Source organism: Orycteropus afer, unplaced genomic scaffold (assembly GCF_000298275.1).
Source record: "Orycteropus afer afer isolate SDZICR_OR568_19922 unplaced genomic scaffold, OryAfe1.0 scaffold00043, whole genome shotgun sequence".
In the NCBI taxonomy this organism is placed as follows: Eukaryota; Metazoa; Chordata; class Mammalia; order Tubulidentata; family Orycteropodidae; genus Orycteropus; species Orycteropus afer.
The window spans coordinates 16,306,337-16,324,422 of NW_006921630.1; the positions used below are offsets into that span (position 1 = coordinate 16,306,337).

Sequence of the window (18,086 nt, forward strand, 5' to 3'; positions counted from 1 at the left end):
AGATCAGTGAGTAAGCACAAGCCCGCCCGTGCTTACCTTGCTCCCAGAGACATGGTCCCTCTCGGGAGGGTAACAAGGGAAAGTGTAATATAGTATAGATGTGTAAAATTAAATGTGATCAAGTCCCAAGAGTGGTCTTTTTCATCTTCTCTGTGTTTTCACAGCAGTTTTCACATACCTTTGTTATACCACTTACGACATCATATTTTCCGTATCTGGGCTTTGTTTTTTTTTGTGTGTTTATGTATCAGTACATATGGTTTTGCTGGGCACATGATGGATGCTTTGCAAATTCCAAATTGTGTAGCAAATACAAGAGTTTTGTAAAACGTCATCAATGGAACATTAGTCAGTGCTGTGATTTATTCCATGGAAAAGAAATTCTGTGACCAAATAGGTTTTCAAAAGTTTACATACTGTGTTACCCTTCTTTGTGAGCTGTGATGCATGTAAACACATGCAAAATCTTACTCTAATGAAACCTGCTTGACCATAAGTAATCCTATTAACAGAACACACTTCAAAAAATGTAGCTACAAAAAAAGGACTGCTGGTATCCTGATATAAGTTGACAGGGAATATTTCTTAGAGGAGAGAGGATTTAAGGGTAGCCAGAAATGACAGTTCAAGTTTGGCTAAGTCAAGGTAAGTGGAGAGGGCAATATCTTTTGGTAATTCATTGGGTTAGCAGAGAAGAGTTAGTGTTTAATAGTTTTAGAATATGATGAGAAAATACTTGTGCTCATCAAAGGACTTAAAATATGAAAAGACAACCAATAGATTGGGAAAAATTGTTCAAGAACCATATATTTAATAAGAGTCTAATATCCAAAATATACTCTAAAAACCTCTACAATTCAACAATAGAAAGACAAACAACTCAGTCAAAAAAAGACTAAGGACTTGAACAAACAATTCAAACAAGATAATCAAATGAGCAACAAGCACATGAAAATATGCTCAACATCACTCCAACCAAAAAACTCACTGCTGTCCAGTTGAATCCGACTCATGAAGATCCCTCCTTGGGTTTCCAAGGCAGTATCTGTATGGACGTAGATTGCCCAGTCTTCCTTCTGAGGAGTAGTTGGTGGGTTTGAACCATTTGCCTTCTGGTTAGCAGTCAAATGCCTTAGACACTACGCCATTAGCCATTAAAAAAAAAAAAAAAAAAAACTGTGTCATAGTGTCGATTTTAATTCATAGCAACCCCTATTGGGTTTTCAAGGCTGTAAATCTTTACCAAAGTAGACTGCCTAGTCTTTCTTCTGCAGAGAGGCTGATGGGTTTGAACGACTAACCTTTGGATTAGCAGCCAAATGCCTTAACTGCTACATCATGAAAGCTCCTCATTAGCAATTATAGAGATACAGATCAATGAATATAAAAAGCACAATGAGATACCAACTTACTCATATATAAATGGCAATCATTGGGAAAAAATAAATAAAAGGAAAACAACAGTTGTTGGCAAGGTTGTGGAGAAACTGGAACCTTCATTTATTGTTGATGGGAATATAAAATGGCACAGATGCTGTGGAAGAGTTTCACAGTTCCTCAGAGAAGTTGAACATAGAATTAGAGTATGGCTCAGCAATTCCAATCCTAAGTATAAACTCAGAAGAAGTGAAAGCAGGAACATAAACCAAGATCTATACATCAGTGTTTACTGCAGCACTTGATTACAATAGACAAAAGGTAGAAACAACCAAAATACCCATCAATAGATAAATGGATCAACAAAATGTGGTAAATACACACAATAGAACACAACTCAGCCATAAAGAAAAATGAAGTCCTGATGCATACCACGTCATGGATGAACCATTAAAACAGGATGCTAAGAGAAATAAGTGGATCACAAAAGGACAGATGTTGCATTACACTTATATGAAATAAGCAAATATATAGATGCCAAAGATTATTAGTAGTTACCAGGATTGGAAAGGAATGAAGAAGTTTTTGCTTACACAGCACTGAATTTATTAATGGTTATAGAATGATTTGAGAAAAGGTAGCCAGAATGGTTGCACAACTTGAAGAATCTAATCAATGTTACTGAATTATAAATGTAGAAATTGTTGAGATGGCATAAGTTTTGTTATGTATGTTTTTACCACCACAAAAAAATGTATGAAAATTTCAGAAATTATTCTCTAGGCAATGGTGTTTCATTTTTAATTCATAAATGAAGGGCTGTATGAGAGAAGTTCTTCTAAAATTATAGTTAAGTATTTTTCCAAATGTTTTAGCCTTAATTTTTTGAATGAGCTTTCATAGCTCACAATAAAGTTTTTTTTTATAACCTATACAGTCAATCTCCAATGCAAGAATTTAAAATTTCCCAGTATTCTAGGAATATCCAAGTATTAAAAGAAATGAAAATAGAATTTTTCTACTTTCCAAAATGGTATTTTCACATTAGTAAGATCATCTATTTTCCAGAGTATACCTTAAACATACATATGCATGGTTTGTGTCACACAACATGAAACATATGGATGAAGACTAACACTATCAGTGGAAACTGTGCATGTGGGTTTTTAAAACAATATTTCCATTTTCAGTCAGATAATAATAGTGACCTATTTACAGCCAAATTACATTTTAGCCCTTTCATTTCACAATGTATGTCAAAGTATATTCAAAATGTGGGATTAATGTGCTTTACTTTAATAATATGACATTTATTTGTTTTATATTTAACAAGCGTACTTCATTTTCTTCAGGAAGCCTCCAATTGTGCGTTTTAATTCATAATTTAAAACCATAAACACTTATTTCTTCAATAAACATTGAATATGTAGTCTGTCATGTATGATATTAGGTATATTATATGCCTTTCTCTGAGATCATTAAATATACCTAACATGCAAGCATTCTGAGATCAAATACTGAAACCCTGTTAATATATTCAATCACATACAATGGAAATCTATCAATATCAATATCAGAGCACTAATCACAAGTGTTAATCAGTTTATTAAGTTTTTAGTCATTATTTTTCCTTAAGGATACCTCATTTTTCATTGGAACTTGTATTCTCAACTGAGATAATTGATTCTCATGGATATTTATTCTCATCACCAAAACAATATGTTAAGCATTGTTTAACTCATTGTTTGGGTTTTATAGGTGGAGGATACAGGAAGATATACCTGCTTGGCCTCCAATCCCGCAGGAGACGATGATAAAGAATATTTAGTGAGAGTGCACGGTAAATTTGTCAAAGGTTCCTGCAGTCCACCATACATCTTCTTAGAAGCCATACTTTAGGCAAAAGGGGGTAACTTCATTGCATATCATGGGATATGTTTATACATTAGGAAATAAGTATTTTGTGAATTGAATTCTTATACTTGACTGATCAAGTGTTCTTTGAGGATAGTTCATTTGAGTTTTTGAGTTGTTTTGTTCCTGCATAAATAATTCATATTCATTGATTTAAAATAAGCAAATGTAATAATGATAAAGAAAACAAAAATAATCTATTCTCTCACTACACAAAGATGACATTTTTTGGCATAGAAATGTTTTGTCATAGAAATGTGATCATTCAGCATATAGTATTTAACTTGATCTTTCTCTCACTTAACAGTAGGATTAAAATGTTTTAATGTGAATAAATATATTTCATAATATCATTTTTAGTGATTATATGTTGTTGTTGTTGTTAGGTGCCGTCAAGTCAGACCCGACTCATAGCGACCCCTCCTTGGGTTTCCGAGGCAGTATCACTACGGAAGTAGATTGCCCCATCTTCCTTCCGAGGGGTGGCTGGTGGGTTTGAACTGCCAGCCTTCTGGTTAGCAGTCAAGTGCCTTAGGCACTATGCTACCAGAGCTCCCAGTGATTATATAGTGTCCCATTATATTAATATGTCATCGTCTATTTACTCAGTTCCCTATTTTTGTTTGTTTAGATTATTTCTTCATTTTCACTAATATAAACAATACTGTTATAGACATATGTGTGCATATATGTTAACCTATTCCCCTAGTTATTCATTTGTTTAAGTTTTTGTAAGTACACTTGTTTGGTTAAGTGCACACACACACAAAAACCACACTTTCAAGACTTCTGAAACTTATTGCCAAATACCTTTAGAAAAGATGGGCCAGTGAGACAGTGACCAATACTATTTTGATTTAGAAATGATAATTACTATTCATGGAAAGGTACATTTAAAAAAAAAAAAAAAACAACTAGACATAAGATCTACATTCATTCCCATAGCTATGAATTTAATTGGTGCCCCTAACATACACACACAAATTAGATCGGTCATTAATTTTTATGTAAATTCAGCATGTAAGAGTCACATAGAAAGGTATATACATTTCTAAATGTTAAGATTATTTCATAGTTTTAAATATGATGTTCAGAGAAAATGATTACCATGCATAGAAAGAAAAGGGATCCCAAGCATTGGTGGCACAGTGCTTAAAGCACTTCACTGCTAACCAAAAAGTCAGTGGTTCAAGTCCACTAACCACTCTACAGGAGAAAGATGAGACAGTCAGCTTTGTAAAGATATATAGCCTTGGAAATCCTTTGGGGCAGTTCTACTCTGTCCCATAGGGTAGCATTGAGTCAGAATCTACTCAATGGCAATGGGTTTGTTTTTGTTTATTTCTCTTTGCTTCAGTTAATTTACCTGTCAGATGGTAATAATAATGTTATTACATCACCTACTCTATCATTCATTTGGTTGTTGGAAATATTTTACTAATTAATGTATATTAAAGTGCTGAGTAAAGTAAAACCATTGCACTATTTATTGTATAAATTAATCAAGTGATATTTTAAATGCATAGCTTTTATTTATTACAGTGGACACAACATTTGTTGAATGCCTATGATAATTTGGATCATTTTATATATCATTCATTGAAAGCCTTTTGTGCATTTGTCCTCACACCCAGTACCCCCTAATATTGCTGGACCTGATGAGCCCCAGGATTTCACTGTATTACAGAACAGACAAGTCACATTGGAATGCAAATCAGATGCAGTGCCCCCACCTGTAATCACTTGGCTCAAAAATGGGGAATGGTTACAGGTAAATCTTTCTCTAACTTCTAAAGATTCGTTTTAAAACAAACAAAACAAAACACTCTGAAGTCTTTGCTAGTAGGCAAGACAAAAATAACATTATAATATGGTTATTCAAAGAGCTCTGGTGATGTAGTGGTTAAAGCATTCAGCTGCCAACCAAAAGGTTGGTAGTTCATACCTACCAGCCACTCCACAGGAGAAAGATGAGGCAGTCTGTTTCCATAAAGATTACAGCCTTGGAAACCTTATCGGGCAGTTCTGCTCTGTCCTGTAGGGTTTCTAGGAATCAGAATCAACTCAATGGCAATGGGTACTGGTTATTCATCATAGTAGCAGTGGGTACAGGGTCTTTCAATTGGCCTTCTCCTCTCAGCCTTTACTGGGGTAGCTTGTGGTTGGTTATAGGCCAAGAAACAGATGTTTGACTCAAAATACTCCATAAATTACCTGTGTGTCTACTGGAACACAGGTATCTTTTTGCATTTAAGAGCTAATTGATAAGAGAAATTACAGGGAGGCTCATTAAGTTAGTAGCACTTAACTGACGATCATGGGAGAAAGGAATCATAAGAATCGACTCTGGAAATTTTCATTAGCCAAAAACACTGCCATGCCCACATAAAATTTAAAAGTTAAAATACAGTCAACAGAACTTATAATCAGGCATCTGGGTTCCTTCTCCCACTCCAACTCTGCTTTCTTTGTCTTAGATTCAGAGCAGGCTGTCCCCATATGGTGACAAAGACTGCCTCCGGAATTTTGACATCCTTACATCCAGCATCTCAGTAAAAAATTCATGACTTTTCCTCCAACATTTCCATCAGCAGTCCTGAGGAGGGCTCTAATGATCCAGCCCAAGTTATCTGTCCACCCTTGAGTAGATCATTGTGGCCAGAGGAAACAGGAGCACTGATTGCGTGCTTGCCTTAATCACACTGATTGAAATAGTTCTTAAGGGTTTTAATACCAGAATAATGGTGAGGGAGCAGACAAAACATGACAGAAACTCTACAGTTCAGTGTAGTTACATTTGGTATTACAAAATAATATTTTATACTCTTTTTCTGACATTTTAATGATGAATTTTACTTGCTGAATGAACTAGGCAACACCTCGTGTGCGAATCCTATCTGGAGGGAGATACCTTCAAATTAATAATGCAGATCTAAGTGATACAGCCAATTATACCTGTGTTGCCAGCAACATTGCAGGAGAGACTACAAGAGAATTTATTCTCACTGTAAATGGTAAGAAAAATTATAATTGCTTTACAATTAAAAAATTGAACCAAGAGCATTCAAAGAATTATTCTTTCTTTTATCTTTCTATGAACATGCTAAATGAATCCATGTGATTATCTTTTTCTTTGAAACACACACACACACAGTAAGATGTCCAATTTGTATTAGACCTATATTTTAAATTAATTCAATTTCAAAGAACATAATTAAAGATACATGACTTTTTCATAGGTAATAATATATGACTGATTGTTATTAATACATCCTGATGTTTTGTGTTATTCACATCAGAGTCATTGAAACAACTGATGCATTAAATCCCTGGATAACAAGTGGTTCATAATTTAGTTCACTATTATTGATGGTGGCATACGTTTATATATGTGCAAGACTGAGACTACCATTAGACTAACTCTAATTTTGTTAAAGATAAAATCTGAATAGTAAAATTTGTCAAAATTCAGGAATATAATATGAACTTTTCCCTAAGAGAACTCCTTTTGTATTTTTAATGTATGAGATTGTACAGACTAGTGGGTGATCCACACAACTTGTACCTCTAATACTAAAATTCAAATGCAGGTTTTCTATTCCCCTATGAACTCAATGTTTAATAAAATAAATGCTCTGAGACTTGCATGATTAATCACAGATGTGCATTTCATTAAAGCAGACCACTTTCTGTTCTTTATTTAAAGTGAAATTTTTCCAGTGTTAACATTTGCTGACCATTATTTGGCCAAAGAGGAATAAAAAATATCATCTTTAATTTACATCAGGCCAGAGCTGATTTTCACTGAAGCCTCCCTCACAGAAAGCCAAATTTTGCACACCATATCAGGGATTTAAAATCCTCCTCCCCCATCAATGCTTTATTTTTAAACACAAGATATCTTCTGTAAGACTTTAAGATTTAAATGCCAATTTTATTTCTACTAACCAAAATTGGGAGCTCTGGTAGCATAGTGGATAAGACACTTGCCTGCTAACCAGAGGGCTGGTGGTTCAAACCCACCAGCCACTCCTCGGAAGGAAGGTTAGGCAATCCTACTTCCGTAGTGATACTGCCTCGGAAACCCAAGGAGGGGTCGCTATGAGTCAGGTTTGACTCGACGACACATAACAACAACAACAACCACCACCAAAATTAGCTGCAGACAAAGCTCTACATGTGACTCAAAGCTCAATCTTGTCTTACCTTCCTCTTCAAGGTCTTAGTGTAGGCTATGTTATTCGTATAACTGAATTTTCTCCTTGTCTCTCATGTGCAGTTCCTCCAAACATAAAGGGTGGCCCCCAGAATCTTGTCATCCACTTGAATAAATCAATTACATTGGAATGCCTCGCTGAAGGTGTGCCAGCCCCAAGGATAACGTGGAGAAAGGATGGAGTTATTCTAGCTGGGAATCTTGCAAGGTAACAATTCTGGAAAAGGATGAAAAATACTGTAAGAACTGAAAGACAAATCCTTAAATCTTTTCCCAGTGCATTATTTTGATCTTATTATATTTATAATTTCCTAGTCTCTTTATCTTAACATGAGAATCAAAATGGAGAATTTCATTATGATTCCTAAAGCTCATGTCAAAAACACAATGACTGTAATCCATCCAATACCACAAGCTCATTTTCTATACACGTTTGCATCATATTCTTTTCTTCCACCAAAAATTTAGCAAATATTTTTCATCTAAAACAGGAAAAGGACTACAAATATATTTGACTAAGTCTTTAAAAATGCCTTCTATCAAAAAGAGAAGTCAGATAAGGCTGATTCAGGGAACATCACTTCTGATCTTTCTTATAGATATACCATCTTGGAAAATGGATTCCTTCTTATCCAGTCAGCACATGTCACTGATGCTGGACGGTATTTGTGTATGGCTACCAATGCTGCAGGAACAGACCGCAGGCGAATAGATTTACAGGTCCATGGTAAATATACTTCTATAAATGATTTTATAAATATATTTGTATTTATAAAATATATATATATATTTATAAATAGATTTATAAATATAATAAAACATTGGGTCAAATAGCCAAAAGTAGTAACCTTGACCCTTGGGGCAAGTTAAATGCATTACATTATGTTATGAACATAAAGGGCCATGTTTTCTCCCCAGCAGGGTTAGCACCATCACAGCAGTATCACTGAATCTTATTGTATTCATAACTATGAGGCCAATGATTAATTCCACTGTTGCAGAAATATTTCAAATGGCACACTGTTTGCTGAATGTATTTTCTTCTTCTTTGATGACACTGTTTTAGTTCCTCCATCTATTGCTCCGGGTCCTACCAACATAACTGTAACAGTAAATGTTCAAACTACTCTGGCTTGTGAGGCTGCTGGAATACCAAAGCCATCAGTCATTTGGAGGAAGAATGGCCATCTTCTTAGTGTAGATCAAAATCAGAATTCATACAGGTAAGAAATTATTTCATTTAAAAATCCCACCTTGCTATTTAGAAAAATATTTTTATAAGAATCAACATTTTAACTATTGATTGTGGCAGCAAATATAAACATTATGAAGATTTAAGTAGTATGTAGAAAGTATACATTTTTTTAACATGAATTTGCTTTTAAACCTAAATCTTTTTTTCTGAATTATAAGTGTAACTTTTACATACCAAAGGCCTCTGATAAGCTCAGGAGAGTAGATTTCTATCCTGCTTTATTTTTTTAGTGCCTTATGAATTTTTAACTGACTAATAGTGATCCTGTAGGACAGAGTAGAACTGCCATAATAAGGTTTCCAAGGTTGTAAATCTTTATGGAAGCGTACTGCCTCACCTTTCTCCCACGGCCAGCTGGTAGGTGCAAACCACCAAACTTTTGCTTACCAGCCAAATAACTTAACCACTCTACCACCAGAACTGTAGGGTTGCTATGAGTCAGAGTTGGTTTTATGAATTTTTATAAAAACAATGGATTAAGAAAAAATTGTGGTATAAAAACAACTTACTCTATAAAAATAAGTAGAATCTTTAATTGTAAATGTAAAAAATCACTTTTGATACCTTGATATGTAATTTAACTCTGTGGCAGCATGTGTGGGGAAGAAAAACATCATTTTTCCAATGTTTTACATTCCTCCTTATTTACTACCATACCTTATAATATGGTAATATATGTTTTCAAAAGTTACCCCTTAAATCACTAGTAGTTTCCTATTGCTGTCAAGTTAATTCAGACTCATAGTGACCCTACAGGACTGAGTAGAACTGCCCCATCAGGTGTCCAAGGCAATAAATCTTTACAGAAGCAGACAGCCTCATTTTTCTCCCATGAAGTGGCTGGTGGGTTCAAACCACCAACCTTTTGGTTAGCAGCAGAGCACTTAACCACTGTGCCACCAGGGCTCCTTTCTGATGCTATGTTGTTGTCATCTGCCATCAAGTCAACCCCGACTCGTAGCGACCCCTCCTTGGGTTTCTGAGGCAGTATCACTACGGAAGTAGATTGCCCTTCCTTCCAAGGAGTGGCTGGTGGGTTTGAACCACCAGTTTTCTAGTTAGCAGTCAAGTGCCTTAGGCACTATGCTACCAGAGCTCCTAGGTGAACATAATTTCTTATATCTGAATTAATAGTTATTCTGTCAAAGGATTTTCCATAGGACTGAAAACAAATGCTCTCATAGATCTACCTTGACAAAAATCAATTCTGATACATCAGCAAACATGAAACTAGCAATATTTCACTTGAACCCCTATTAGTTCTCTCTCCTTCTCACCCTCTTTATCTTTTGGATTGGGGGTTTAGTGATTTAAAGGCATATACTATGCAGAAATGTATAATGCCTTTGAGTTAAAAACCATGTCAAATATGTTTAAATAAAAACATTTCTAGTTATTTAATCAGTTCATAGTTTGAAGTAAGAAAACAGATCTTTTTATTTAGAGTAACTTTAAATCATGTGTGTACACTTACTAAATCACCTAAACATTTTCAATGATCCAGATTGTTTTGGCTTTCAACTGATTAGAGATGAAAGAAAAGATTTATTTATGTATGACCTCCATACATCATTTGTTGATGTATGAACCTTGAAGTTAGCCATCATATGTAAGGAGACATGACCAACAGACCTGTAGTTGAAAAGACTAGACAGACAGATCTATAGTTAAATACCAATGTGGCTACTTATTGTTAGCTGTGTGGCAATAAATAAGTTAGTTAACCAGTCTGAGTTTTATTCTTCCCATCTTTATAGTTCCCATAAATTGATATAATCATAATATCAACCTACAGAGTTATTGTAAAATTTAGAGATAATTTATGTAAAGCATTTATCATGGTGCCAGGAATTTATTCAATGCTAATAAATAGTGGCTGTCATCAATGTCATAATCATTCAGAAAATACAAGATTCCCTCTTCAGACAACCCTTCATCCATTCTACCCAACTGCTTCCTTAAATGTCAAGGTTGAGGCTCTATTAACACATTACCATATAAACGTAAACTTTTATTAGTATTAGAGAAATGATACATATTTTGAAGTACCATGTTGAAGCAACTGAATAAATGAAACTTGGTATATAGTACCTCATTTCTTTGAAATCTCTCTCCTAGACTTCTTTCTTCAGGTTCACTAATAATTATTTCCCCTTCTGTGGATGACACTGCAACCTATGAGTGCACTGTGACAAATGATGCCGGAGAGGATAAGAAAACCATGGATCTCACTGTACAAGGTAGAACTGGTTTAGAATATGAATTAAAAGTTATTATAATGATATACTTCATCCTTCCTATGCTTCTCAAGAGAGCTTCCTTTTCCACTTACCTAACATTTACATGGAGTCTCTGGGTGGTGCAAATGGTTACCAGGCTTGACTACTAATCAGAAGGTTGGAGGTCTGAGTCCATCTAGAAGCACCTGGGAAGAAAAGCCTGGGGGTCTACCTTCAAAAAAACCAGTCATTGAAAACCTTATGGAGCACAGTTCAGCTCTGACACACGTGGGATCACCATGAGTCAGAATAGACTCGACAGGCTCTGGTTACATTTACAATCAGAGGAGAGAAAGCTTTATGGCAAGGCTTTTGAAATCTGTAAAGTTTGGAAATGTGTATAGTTATCTTTCTTTTTGTTGTTATTGTTATTTTAGTTCCACCTTCCATAGCTGATGAGCTTACAGACTTCCTAGTAACCAAGCACACCCCAACAGTAATTAGCTGCACTGCTTCAGGGGTTCCATTTCCCTCAATTCATTGGACCAGAAATGGTATAAAACTGCTTCCCAGGGGAGACGGCTATAGAATTCTGCCCTCAGGTAAGACCAAGTTCAGTGACTAAACATCTACCAGTTTAATTGATTATATATGGGTGGCCTTACCAGGCCTTTTGTTGCACCAAAATAAAAAATACGTTTACATTCCTGGACTCGGACATCTGGGAAAAAAAAAAAAAAAATGCATTGAGTAGGAAGAGGAGTGAGGAAAAGGAAAAAGAAAAATATTAAAAAACAGTCTTGGAAACAAGAAAATAATATTTAAGATTGATTTTGGATAATATTTAACAAAATCTAAAACTGATAACATTGTGAAAAATGAGAATTCCAAAACACTTAATTGTGCTCATGCAGAACCTGTAAATGGATCAAGCTACAGTCATTTAAAAAGAACAAAGGAAGACTCATTAACAACCTGTGATATGCAGATAACACATCTTACCTGTTGAAAATGAAGATGACTTGAAGCCCTTATTGATGAAGGTGAAAAACCATAACCTTCAGGATGCATTATTCCTGGACATGGAAAAAAAAAAAATCCTCATAATTGGACTAATAAGCAACATCATGATAAATGGAGAAAATATTGACTTTGTCAAGGATTTCATTCCACTTGGATCAGCAATCAATGTCCATGAAAGCATCAGTCAGCTAATCAATTGACAGATTGCGTTGGAAAAATCTGCTGCAAGAAACCTCTAAGTTTTAAAAGACAGATGCTATTTTGATGACTAAAGTGCATCTGATCCAACCCATGGTCTTTTCAACTGCCTCATATGAATGTGAAAGTTGGATAGTGAAAAAGGAAACCAAATAAAAATTGATGCACTCAAAATGTGGTGTTGGCAAAGAAATACTGAATTTACCCTGGGCTGCCAAAAGAACAAATGAATTAGTCTTAGAAGAAATGTAACCAAACTGTTCTTTAGAACTGAGGATGGTGAGACTTTATCTCACTTGCTTTGAACACATCATCAAGAAAGACTAATTGCTGGAAAAGGACATCATGTTTGGTAATGTAGAGCACCATCAAAATGAGGGAAACAATGATGGAATGACACAATAGCTATAACAGTGGACTCAAAGCAAGACTGGGCAACATTTTGTTCTGTTCTATATAAGGATACCATGAGTTGGAATCAACTCGACAACAACTAACAAGACTGATCTGAATACAGTAAGCATGATAACTGGCATTTTCTGTGCATGTTTGCTAAACCTAAAGCTTTACAAATTCACTGGTTGCCTGTGAATATACCACATTGCTTCCTTTTGTCAAATAAGAGTATCCATTCATTCTCTGGTAGTGTAGTGCCTAAGGCATTTGACTGCTAACCAAAAGACTGGTAGTTCAAACCCACCAGCCACTCCTTGGAAGGAAGATTGGGCAATCTACTTCCATAGTGATACTACCTCAGAAACCCAAGGGGGGAGCGCTATGAGTTGGCTCCAACTCAACGGCAGTGAGTTTGGTTTTGGGTTGGGTTTAAAACATGCTACTTACTGAGAATTTTGCTTGCAAGGTCTGTATAATTTATCAGATAAAACTAGGTAATAAGTGCTATGATGGGTAATTTTTTAGAATTTTAGTAATCATCATTTATACAATTTGAAGTTTTAGTATTGAGGAGAAAAAATTCACTTAAATGTATAGGTGATTCACATTGGAGTTTCTGAAACTTACACTGTAATCGGGAGGTATATCACAGATAAACTAAAATAGCAACTAATATTGTGGGACTTTAAGGATGTACATAGGCTCCTCACTTATTCACTGTCTTGTTATCCAATATTTTGCTTTTATGACAATAGTAAAAAAATCTACTATCCAACTACTTTGCACATTAATGACATATATCTATCAGTAACCAGTGCCAAGGTGTGAGACAAGAGTAATGCTGTCTGTGATGGTTAAGGTTATGTGTCAGCTTGGCTGAACCATGATTCTCAATTACTTGGTAATGTAATTTGGTGGTTGTGTAATGATATGATTTGACAGTTATATGATGACATAATTTGGCTGGCATGTAATGATGTGATTTGACACTTATATAATGCGTTAGTCCTTCTCCATTTTGTGATCTGATGCAGTCATCCTTTTTTGCATAAATGCTGATTTTCATGTAACAACCTGCTCACTGGAACCTACCATGTCAATAAGTGAGGAGTGGGTGTACACATATTATTCTAAGATAGTTTGCATATTTTTTCAATAGAAAGAAAAAAAAAATAGAAGATTATTACCCAGGATCCAATTTGGCTTAAAAGCCAAAGTATGTTGGCTATTTCAGAAACCTGTATAGTCTGCTAACAATTCATATTTTAAAATACATATTAACCATCTTCCAGTACAAAGTACTGAGCTAGGAAAATGCTTTGGAACTTTCTCAAAAGAATATAAAGGGTTACCATATGACCCAGCAACTCTATTCCCAGATATCTGCCCAAAATAAATGAACACGTATGTCCACACAGTCTTGTCTGTGAACATTTATGGCAGCACTGTTCACAACTGTCAAAAAGTGGAAACAAATGTTTATCAACTGGTCAATGGATACACAAAATATGACAAATCCTTACAAAGGAATTCTATTTGACAATAAAAAAGTGCAGAATACTGACACGTGTATTTTGACATACTTCAAAAACATTATGCTCCTAGTGAAAGAAGTGACACACAAAATACCACATGCTGTATGATTATCTTTGTATGAACTGTCCATAAAAGGAAAATCTGTAGAGATAGAAAGGGGATGAGTAGTTGTCAGGGATTTGAAATGGTACCAGGGAATGACTAAATTAGCATGAGGTTTCTATTTGGGATGACAAAAATGTTCTAAAATTTGATTGTGATGATAGTTGTGCAGCACTGTAAGAATACTAAAAATCATTGAATTGTACATTTAAATTGATTAATGTTACGGTATGTAAAGCATGCCTTAATAAAGCTGTTAATAATAATGTTTTTAAAGTACTGTGCTTTAGTGGATACAGATATAAACATAAGCCAAGCAGGTTTTCTGCTAGGTGCAGAAAACACAAGAATGAAACAGACACAGTCTGCCAAACCAGAAAAACAATGATGCACATGTATTGTAATTTTTTAACTTTTTTCTTCTTAGGAACAATTGAAATATTTGCCACCCAATTGGACCATGCTGGAAAGTACACTTGTATTGCCAGGAATGCAGCTGGTTCTGCACATAGACATGTGACTCTTCACGTCCAAGGTATGGAAGGTTATTTACTCATTAAAAACTTGCCATTTCTTTCTTCCTTTAAGTTGTTTGTAATTCTTAAAAGACAGTACTGTCTAGAGCTAAGAGTCACTGTAATATCTCAGGGATATGAACATTTGGAAGATATTCTTCTATAGCATACAAAAGGCAATAAAAGCTAATTCACACAGAACCTCAAAAGTATTTTCCTTCTTTCCTGTTTCTAGTCTTTTTGTATTATAATAGAAACTGGTTATAATGATGACTTTAAAGTATATAATATTATGAAGGTTTACTTTTCTTTTGAATAATCATATGACTAATATTTTGGATTTACAGATTTGGCCATGTTTAATCTTATGGTTACAATACATATTTCTGCCATTAACTGGTGCTATTATTTATTTCTATTCATTGATTTTTATAGAACCTCCAGTCATTCAGCCTCAGCCAACTGAACTTGATGTCATTCTAAACAATCCCATTTTATTACCATGTGAAGCAACAGGGACACCCAGTCCTTTCATTACTTGGCAAAAAGAAGGCATCAATGTTATTACTTCAGGTACCTATCACTGTTTCTACCAAGAAAATTATGGCAAATTCATTGTCTTAGAATTCAGAAGTTCATATGACTATTTTTTTAAATGAAAATAAAAATGTGTTTTCCCCTCTGCTTTAATATCTGCTGTATAGGCAAAAACCACGCAGTTCTTCCAAATGGCGGCTTGCAGATCTCAAGAGCGATCAGAGAGGATGCTGGCACTTACATGTGTGTGGCTCAGAACCCAGCTGGTACAGCCTTGGGCAAAATTAAGTTAAATGTCCAAGGTACTTAAAATCAATCTCTGTGTTTTATGTCAAAGAGATTTTTAACAGTATATCTCAAATATGCACATATCTAAAATGATGTTTTAGACATATGCATATTTAGATATATGCATAACTAACCCCCATAATTCTCAACATTGCTAGTTGACATTATCTTTATGAAGAAGAAAATTAGATGAGTTGTTTCTTGTCATTGTTTGTATAAGACACAAGGAATTACATTATAATTGGGATTTCTATAAACCTCCATTTGATACTCCATTTTTGTTATAGTACATATTTAAGGTGAGTTTTTAAAATCAGTCTCTCTGTAATACTTCCTTGGAAACACTAGGGAACAGTGAATTGTACAGTTCCATTTAAACAACCAAATCAGAACAGCAGTTTCACCAAACTGCTAGGAAAAACAAAAAAATTGTTCTAAAGACAAAGCAAGGTTTGTTTCTTTCATTTTGTTTCCACATTTAACAGCTATAATATTGCTATTTTGTATGCACTGTGCTTGTGAATGAAGAAGTGACCTAAAAATAGATCCATGCTACTAAATTTCAATTTTCTGATTTTGAATTTCAATATGATATGATCTCCCTATGATTTTGTTATTGGTAGTAGGGGCCATTGAGTCATTGCTTGTGTATAACAAACAGAATGAATCAGAGCTTGGTCCCCCTCCATCCTCACAAACGTTGCTATATCCAGCCCATTGTTGCAGCTACTGTGTCAATCCATCTTTGTGAGGGTTTTCCTCTTTTTTGTTGATCGTCTACTTTACCAAGACATGTTGTCCTTCTTCAGGGACTTTTCCCTCCTGATAACATGTCCAAAGTATATGAGATGAAAGCTCTCCATCCTCTCTTCTAAGAAGCATTCCTACTGTGCTTCCCCCAAGACAGATTTGTTCATTCTTCTGGCAGTCCATGGAATATATGCACCAAAACCTAATTCAAAGCCATCAACTTTTTTTTAGTTTTCCTTACATTCATCGTCCAGCTTTTGCATGCATATGAGGCAAAACACTGTGATTCCTATGATAAATTAATGAATATGATAAAACTCACTTTTATTAAGTTTGTAAATCTAATTTCTTTTTGTTTTCAAAATTTATTCAACAAGTATTTATTGGGCTAGAAACTGGGAACCTTTTGAATATTATAGACATGATCTGTCTCTAACAATATTTACTTTTTAGTGAAAAAAAAAGTACACAACCAAATGAAGGAAATAATTAAAAATAATGATATGTACTATATGAAGAAAAATAAATAAAGGCTGAGAGGGGGAACAATGGAGATTCATGGGACTATTTCAGATCAGTGGTTAGGTTAAACTTCCCTGAGGAGGTGACATGTAAACTGAGGCCTGAATGATGAACTGGGAGCTCTGGTGGGTAGTGCCTTAGGCATTTGACTGCTAACCAGAAGGCTGGAGGTTCAAACCCACCAACCACTCCTCGGAAGGAAGGTTGGGCAATCTGCTTGCGTAGTGATACTGCCTCGGAAACCCAAGGAGGGGTCGCTATGAGTCGGGTCTGACTCGACGGCAGTGTGTGTGTGAATGGTGAACTGAGGTAAGTTACGCGAAGATTTCATTCTCTGTGCAATAAGAAACCATTCAAGGATTTAAACAGGACTCCAATTTGGTTTTAAGAAGATCTCTTTTGTTGCTGTGTAGATAATGGTATAGAGAAAAGGCAAGGATAGAGCTTGATGAACTGTTCAAGTTGTCTAGGCAAGATAGATGTGATGGGCTTGTTGTTTGTGATAGATTCATGATATTTCTGGAGGTGTAATCACTAGAATTGTTGATGAATCAAAATTGGGAGGTTAGGCAAAGAGAAGAATGAATGATGTTTCCTGAGCTTTGTGTTTAAGCTACTGAGTGGATGATAGTGGCATGAGAGAATGCAGGAAGAGGAATTGGATTTGGAAGAAGGGACTCATTATTTTAGGTTAATTGTGTTAAATGTGGGAAACTATTAAAAATCTAGTGGAGATGTCAAAGTAGATAGCTCAATAATTATGAATGTGACACACATGGGAGAAGTATAGTCTAAGATACAAATTTGGAAGTAATTAATGTATTTAAAGCTACAAGACTGGATGAGGTAACCTATGAGAAAAGAAAGTGGTCGTGAAGTTAGCTGAGGACAAAGCCCTACTGGACCAATAAGCAGCATCACAATAGATGGAGAAAAGATTGAAGTTGTCAAAGATCTCATATTGCTTGGCTCTACAATCAACGCCAATGGAAGCAGCAGTCAAGACATCAAAAGACATACTCCATTGGGTAAATCTGTTGCAAAAGGCCTCTTTTAAGTGCTGAAGGGCAAAGATGTCTCCTTGAAGACTAAGATGCACCTGACCCTAGCCGTAGTGTTTTCAGTCATCTCATATGCATGTGAGAGCTGAACAATGAATAAGGAAGACCAAAGAAGAGTTGATGCTTTTGAGTTGTGGTGTTGGCAAAGAATGCTGAAAGTACCATGGACTGCTAAAA

General features: G+C 35.2%; 1 protein-coding gene across 1 annotated transcript in view; it reads left to right on the forward strand.

Annotated features, from left to right (window-relative positions):
- The window catches only part of HMCN1 (hemicentin 1), a 691,072-nt gene that overhangs the window by 581,543 nt on the left and 91,443 nt on the right, over window positions 1-18,086 (forward strand). The window contains exons 69-79 of the mRNA XM_007937695.2: window positions 3,136-3,217; window positions 4,926-5,062; window positions 6,164-6,305; window positions 7,571-7,715; window positions 8,107-8,234; window positions 8,574-8,730; window positions 10,881-11,002; window positions 11,419-11,583; window positions 14,664-14,771; window positions 15,187-15,324; window positions 15,456-15,590. Coding sequence (XP_007935886.1) covers window positions 3,136-3,217; window positions 4,926-5,062; window positions 6,164-6,305; window positions 7,571-7,715; window positions 8,107-8,234; window positions 8,574-8,730; window positions 10,881-11,002; window positions 11,419-11,583; window positions 14,664-14,771; window positions 15,187-15,324; window positions 15,456-15,590 — 1,459 coding nt within the window. The remainder of the gene's footprint in view (window positions 1-3,135; window positions 3,218-4,925; window positions 5,063-6,163; window positions 6,306-7,570; window positions 7,716-8,106; window positions 8,235-8,573; window positions 8,731-10,880; window positions 11,003-11,418; window positions 11,584-14,663; window positions 14,772-15,186; window positions 15,325-15,455; window positions 15,591-18,086) is intronic.